Source organism: Oryzias melastigma, linkage group LG18 (genome assembly GCF_002922805.2).
Source record: "Oryzias melastigma strain HK-1 linkage group LG18, ASM292280v2, whole genome shotgun sequence".
In the NCBI taxonomy this organism is placed as follows: domain Eukaryota; kingdom Metazoa; phylum Chordata; class Actinopteri; order Beloniformes; family Adrianichthyidae; genus Oryzias; species Oryzias melastigma.
The window spans coordinates 20,622,531-20,629,946 of record NC_050529.1 but is presented as its reverse complement, the minus strand read 5'-3'; the positions used below and the strand labels follow the sequence as shown (position 1 = coordinate 20,629,946).

The 7,416-nt window shown below is 36.3% G+C and overlaps 1 protein-coding gene across 1 annotated transcript; it reads right to left on the bottom strand.

The window, feature by feature from the left end:
* Nucleotides 1–4,186: 4,186 nt before the first annotated feature.
* LOC112155665 (macrophage mannose receptor 1) lies at nt 4,187–5,436 on the bottom strand. Its single transcript, XM_024287460.2, has 4 exons — nt 5,071–5,436; nt 4,632–4,991; nt 4,458–4,543; nt 4,187–4,390 (listed from the first exon to the last, which is right to left on the bottom strand). Exons 1-4 carry the CDS (start codon nt 5,321–5,323, stop codon nt 4,280–4,282), a joined length of 810 nt encoding a protein of 269 aa, XP_024143228.2. The 5' UTR covers nt 5,324–5,436; the 3' UTR covers nt 4,187–4,279.
* Between the last annotated feature and the right edge of the window lie 1,980 nt (nt 5,437–7,416).

Here is a 7,416-nt window from a genome sequence, read left to right as displayed (position 1 = left end):
TCGGTGGCTGCACAAAATCTGAGCGACCGCGCTATCTTTGAACGCTTGAAGAGAGTACACGGGGCCGCGGGTGACAAAATAATTATACGGGGGTTCAATTGTGATATAAATACTAATGTTTTATTGCAGTTTAAGAAAAATCACGATTTTCACCACACGAGGCCTTCAAAAGTGTCTTCCCGACATTAACCAGAGTTTGAAACGCGTATTGTTAAAAGTTCTGGCCGGGGTTATCAAAGCTTTAATGATTTTAAATCCAGCCTTTGCCTGTCAACAACTAAAGGGATCAGAACCCTTTTATGTACTTGCAGCGATACATGACATACATTCTGAATTTAAGATCCATGAAAAAGTCGTCTGTATAACAGCAGACTATGAATCACATTTTTTGATATCATTTCATACCTCTGGAGGTGAGAACATGTGACAGGAACTCTATCAGAAGAAGAGGACGAATCTGATTCTGAAGGTGATGATAAATGTGAGGAACTGATTGAATATGTTTCAGTAATTGAAATAAAGTAAAATCTATGTTCATCAGTATATTTTTTGCTTACTATTTCTATGGGGTGTTTAGACAATGATTTAGATCAGGGATCAGGAACCCTAAAACTTGAGAGCTAATCATGGCTTTTTTTGTGCTAGCACACAGCTTACCTGGGAATCTTTTTTTTTTATCTTTAATAAGGTGAAATTTAAATTAATCAGCTATACATGTGTGCACAACTTCTTTGCAAGTTGTGTTGAGGAGCAGGAGAGGAAGGACACTAGTGATATTATGGAGTCACAGGGACGACGATTGGTGTTCATTCTTCTCTTGACTTCTGGGAGGAGATGTCCGGTGGGCTTGTAGAAGTCGCCAAGAGGCTGTTAGTCAAAGTTGCAACAAGTATGATGTCAGAACATTGCTTCAGTGTAACAAGGAGGCTAATGGATAAAAGACACCAGAAAATGAGGACGCACTGCTATTCCTGCACAGAAACTCATGATAACAGTTCAAAGATGAAGAAATCCATTTGCTGCCTCTTGGACAGAAGGCTTAGATCGTGCAGCAGGAGGGGCAGATGTCAGGAGGCCATCACTTTCCTCAAGTTACAAGAAGAATGGAAGGCTGCAACTCTTGTCCAGTCCGCTAGGCCAAAATATCACAATTTCTGATCTCATGGATTGTCTTTGCCTCTGAACTATATCCACAAAGGAAAACCTGAAGGCTGTAATTTTACCGGTGGACCACAAATAGATTATCCATTAACCAAAGTATGAACCTGATAGCAGCAGAAAAAGAAGCATCAATGCTGAAATATTTATTTCCATCTGTTGTGGAGATCTACAAAATGTACAGAGATTTAAAACCAACTGCCAGGAAGGTAATAAAAACTCCTCACATGGAGTACATGTGAGGAGTATTGTTCTACCTGCACACATGGGGTTTAGATGATATCGTCTTTGTAAAATGTTGAGATTTCTGACTGGATCTGATGTCAAAAACATAATGATGCTTACATCTTTGGAAGGGCTAGCCATGTGGGCCCACTTCAGGACTCTCATTCACATGAACAAGCTATCCTATGCGCCTCCTACTAATCTTGAACTTCAAAGACAATAAGGTTCTATGTATTATTTCCTGGTGGGACTGAGTTTTTCTTAATTCAGCACATTATTTAGTGGTTGCAAACAATGAAAAACCTAAACAGACCTGTCAAGCAAGTTCTGAAAGAAGGAAAGGAATATTACCTTTCAGGCTTTGTGGAAACTTCTCACCACGGTGGGATCTAACAGAAGATGATGGCTGATTCTTGACTTGAACACCCACTCCAGAAAGTTGGTTGATTCCCTTGGCGTTAGGATTGCTCAGAGAATAACAGTCACTCTTCTTCATCATGTAGGGTGCAAATCCCTTTCTAGACCACTTCTTTGAGAAGAATTAAGTATTTCAATATCTCATCAAGACAATTAATGATGAACTTTGTGGCCGGTTGCTCCAACCAATGATACTTCCCTTTAAAACTTATTTAAATTAACATCTTAACATCTTCCTGGGGGTAAATTTTAGGAGAGAATGTGAGAACCCAGAAAGGATATTTGGTGAGTTAGACTATCTTGTTCACCATAAAATTGGCGTTTGCATAACAAATGAAGCGAACCTGATGTACTTTTACAAAAAGACATCCAAGTGGGTTTCTCAGTTATCTCCTCCTATGTTAGAACAATTAGTGGTGATGTTAGGACAGGATGAAAGAAGCTGGAGGTTAAATTCAAATCAAGAGAAGCCAGTATCACAAAGTGTCATATAAAGACAACCAACAAAAAGCAGCTGAGGTTTTTGCAGGTTTATGACAACCAGATGTTGATGGTAAAATGGAGCAGTGTGGCAGTGAGACAGAAAGACTCAAATCTCTTACAAAATTAGCTTTTGTCAGCTAGAAACTGTAAAAGTCCAGAATGTCATTGAGGATTAAAGATGTTTGTCAGATCAGCTAATGAGACAAAAAATAATTATTCACTATAAGTTTGAGTTTTAATCTCTCAAATTCCCGTAGATGACAATAAAAATTTGATTTAAAGATATAATACGATTTAAATAATGAACTTTATTAATAATTATTTAAATGACGTCACAATTTGCTGGAGCACCTGAATAATGTCCTGTGAAAATTTCATGGTTTTGGAGTTTTGGAGACAGGGAAGATGTAGTTTTGCTCATTTGACATTTGTACTTGTAAATGAAAGCTGAATTCTATAAAGTAAAGAGAGTATGGTCACGTTTCTGAGGCAGATTATCCTACATCTTCAACCTGCTCCACATTTCGAGATTGCCTCGTCACGACACAACTTTTGATCAATTCCAACATTGTTTGGAGAATTCATTTTAACTAATAACTCTGGGTTTGGACTGATTTGAAATCTTACAAATATCATCACATGGAGTTTGGCTGTGTTAGACAGTTATATTTTACAGTACAAAAGTTTAAGCATACATTTTTGTTACTGCTCAATATTGTCATTTTAGGGGTTTTTAAGTCTTTGTAGTTCTTAAATACCTGTTTGAGTCAGGGGACCATATAAAAATTTAAATAACTCACAGCATGTTTGAGTAAGAAAACCTCTAAGACAAACATTTACAAACAGCCATCAGGTTTATTGTCCTGCAGAAGATCAGAGTTTGGGACTCTTGACTTATAAATGAACATTGAGTCCTGAAGACTGCAGTTATTGTTCTAAACCCTTATGATCTTATTTTTAAAAAAAGAATACTTAACATTAGTTCTTAATTTTTTTTTTTTTTTATAAATATGAGTCATCTTTTTCAGCAAATGATTGCTATCGAATGGATTTATAGTAAAATAAATGGTGGATCAGTCTAAAAGGGATAGAACTTTCTGTAAAGTTTGGTATTGCAATTACAAATATCCTTTGTAATATTATGTTATATGAAAAGAAATACACACCTCTGTTGACCACAGCTGTTGTCTTTATAGACATTTAGAAGTGTCACATAAGCAATAAATGCAAACTGACCTTATCAATAAAAGGCTAACTTAATTTATTAATCACTGGTTGATTGGAAACACTTAAAAATGAGAATTTAAAATGTAGCACTGACATTTACAATCATAGTTTAGGGAAATAAACCGTTAAAAATTTAGAATATTATGAACATATCAGTTACAATGCTGGTGTTTTACTGTGATATTACTGTGTGTAACTGTATTTATTCAGTGACCAGAAGGAGGTGCTGTTGCACTATGAATTTGAGTTATCACAACCTGTTCATGAAGAAGAATGTTCATTTTTCTCTTTGCCAAAGTTGACTCAAGAGGAGAAAGACGTATGAATGAATGAATGATTATTTATATAGCAATTACAACTTCTTAAGGGGACCAAAGTGCTTCACAATAAACTCGGTGTTCAGAACAGGCAGAACCAATTTATTGAAAAACTAAAAGACTCATTTTCAGCATCACTACAAACAAAAGTAAAAATGTCATAAAATAAACTAAAATGGATCATGCTTTTGGCAAGGACATATTGTAGCTTTTTTTTTCCTTAAAAACATTAAATGTAAGAAAAGTGTTCAAAAGTTTTTTTGTCTAATTAAATGCAGTGTGCTTTCATATATTTATACAAATAGAAAAATAACTTAAAATAATTTTTAAGACAAGATTGAACATACACAAATGTCTGGCTCAGATTTTATTTTAAAATGTCTTTACAAATTTAAGCATTAGATTAATAAATAAATCAAACAATTTTAGGTTTAATAAATATTAAGTATTTTTCAGAGCTCAGTCTTCTTTTTCTTCTCCCGGTTGAAGACTTTTCCATCAGTCGTCTGTTTCCACTTCAGCTTCACTCCACTCACTCCGTTCTCCTCCAGTTTCTCCTGAAGCTGAGCATAAACAACATTTAAAAGAAAATTTACCAGAGAGTTGAAAAGATTGAAATTTCAGACAAACCTTTTCCAGCAGCTTTTCTTTCACAGCAGCATCACTCAGAAGGTCAGAGTTCTCCACCTTCAGTCTCAGCTTCACACGCCTCGATACTGAATCCGAACAGAAGGTAAAGTATCATGAAATACACTGAAAATATGAAAAGCAGACATATTTGGAATAATGCAATGATGAAATCACCTTTAGGAAGACCACAACAGACAAATGGATATCTGTATTCACAAGGATACAAATACCAGTCATTTGTATTTGGCCTATATTGATAACCACATCTGGCAGTGGTCACACCAGGCTGAAGAGAGGAAGAGGTTGGTTTTTGGGAGAAGGAGAAGTTGCTCCCATCAGACCAGGAAATGTTTGTATCTATGTAAAGACCGATCCACACATTCTGTTCAATAGGTGTCACAGAATAAAGCTTCGTCCAGTCTGTCTCGTTCCTCAATGTGGCCAGGTCTGTGAAGTTGTGTCTGCAGTATCTCTGAGCGCTGGACCAGTTCATTCTCTCATTCACAAAAACATAATCAGGATTCTGCTGTGTTCCTGTAGATTACAGAGACAATAAATTACAGATTTGAGTTGTAATATTTAGCAATAAAATGGGTTTTTGAAAAATTCTTACCATTGTAGCACACAAAGGGAAACACTGAACTGCAGTTTGAGTCAGACCAATGATGATGCTCGGAATGCCAGTACACAATCATACAGATCTGATCACTGAGACAGTTTGATGGATTTACTGAAGTCTCATAACTGTTGCCCGTGAAGCTTCCACTGAACCCATCAGACCACCTCCAGTTGATTTCAATGTACAGACCGATCCAAAAACCCGATTTGTAACCAGCCGACGACACAGTTTCCATGAGTTGGTCCATTTCTTCAGATGTTTCAATGGTGGCCAGATCTGTGTATTTCTGTCTGCAGTAGGTCTGAGCTTCAGTCCAGTTCAAACGCTGATCAACAAAATGGTACTGATGGAAGAGAAGGCAGGAGGAGAGGATGAAGATCTCTGTGGAAAAAAAAATTAATCAGTGATCAACAATGGAACCCCCCCCTTTCTGGTTAAAATCAGACAGAAGCGTTAGGTTTAGTAATTATTTACTCACTAACAGAAAAAAAAATCACTACATGAGATTATTTAGGAGACCACAAAAAATAACTAAGATTTCACAAGTAATGAGTTCTTATATATGCAAAAGGTAATTTATGATCATATACTGTATATGGATATAGTTTAACCTGAAAGGCTTAAGAAAATCACGGTATAGGCCAGTGATTCACAAACATGTTTGTTCCTCATGGACTGCACATGTGTAGGTTTTATGTCACTAACACTAACTCTATCCTAAAGATGACGTTTTAAGATTTAATTATAGTTGTTAACAGCTGTTTTGACACACTAAAAGAACAGTAATGCTGCTCGGACATTGACAAATTGGCACATGCTCTGTAGACTTTATTTTGATTGTGCAAAAAAGGCGTGACGATTTATAACTACTTTCTGCTATTCGTTTTTGGAAAAAAAACTAATAAATGCTGTCATCTTTGGGACATATTTTTAAGATACTCGTTTATAATTGAAAAGATATCCTGACCAGTAAATACAGTAAAATCTGAAGGCTTAAATTACACGTTTTGCAGATGCGTTGTATTGACCGGTACAGATACCTACACCTGCCGATCTTTGCAACTGTGATCAGATTTGATGAAGAAATATTTGACAAAAGAAAAAGAAGCGATGATTCTGAACGCAGAAATACTACAGTTTTCAATGGTAACCCCAGCCAACACAAAGCTAAGTCAATGAAATATCTTGAAGCGTGTTTCACTTTTGGGTCGACAGTGAATGTGGTCAGAGAGGAAGACAGACCTGTGCGTCTTCTTTGTCTGACAACCCTTGATAGTATAAGACCCACCAAATTAAGAAGACACCTTGAAACTTTACACATCAGTGACGTCAATTAACCCCTTAATTGTAATTTTTAAATTATTGTCCGCAGGAACATCTATTCTTAAAAACTGCATACGTGAACAATAACGCACTATTGGCTTGGTTTGCACATTGGTTAAATGATGTTGTTCTCACAAAGTAAATTATTATTTTCTTCTCGTCTTTAGCAAGAATATTTCAGCTTTTGATGTTTTTAAAAAGTTCAAAAAATTTGGCTTATTTGGTCACAGTGGCGGAGAATGAACATTTTTTTTCCTCCGAAAGGGGGAACAAGAGATAAAGTTTGAGAACCACTAGTATAGGCCCTTTAAGAGTAATTATTCATGAAGACCAATATAAAGGCGTAAAAAAAAGCAAAGAAATACTAGTTCTTAAGAAAATTAAAACCCCACATGAGAAAAAAAATATCAGAAAAGACACCTTTTTATATTTTTGATTGAATGTAATATGCCTCCAGAATATTCAGACTTTAACAAAGAAACACTGACCTGAGGAAACCAAGATTAACAGCAGAACTGTCCTCATCCTGATGCTGCTCTGTGGACTGTAGAAGGAGACTCTGGGATGGAAACACCACGACTGATGTTTGAATACACTGAAGGTCTGTGAGACTTTCATTAGAAAGCGTTTGCAGTCAACCACTGAACAAATTTGCCTAGATACACACATGCTTTAAACATCCAGTTTCAGAGAAACACCTCAGTTTGTAAAAAGTTGATTTACATGACATGTTTTGTTTTCCTCACACTTTGACTGTAAAGGTTTAGGGTGGGCTCGAGCCCCTCTGTTCAACTCTGACATGAGTTTAGGAACCAGAAGTCCTGGTAGCGCCGTTTCAAGCTGCTGTATGAAGCATCTCAAAAGTCACAGTCTAGGTGTCTAGAATTTTGAAGCAGTCGTGTTTGTCAAAAAGTAGAAACTCGAGCATTCCAACAGGAGTTCAACTTGCAACTCATATTGAAAATAAGATTAAGGTTGAGTTGTATCAAGGCAGCAGCCATGAATTTAGACCCTCGA

Coding starts and splice junctions, on each gene's coding strand:
- LOC112155665 (XM_024287460.2), bottom strand. CDS start 5,323: ATGGACCAACTCATGGAAACTGTGTCGTCGGCTGGTTACAAATCGGGT. Junction 4,992..5,070: donor TCCCTTTGTGTGCTACAATG/GTAAGAATTTTT, acceptor TGTAATCTACAG/GAACACAGCAGAATCCTGAT. Junction 4,391..4,457: donor AAGAAAAGCTGCTGGAAAAG/GTTTGTCTGAAA, acceptor GTTTATGCTCAG/CTTCAGGAGAAACTGGAGGA.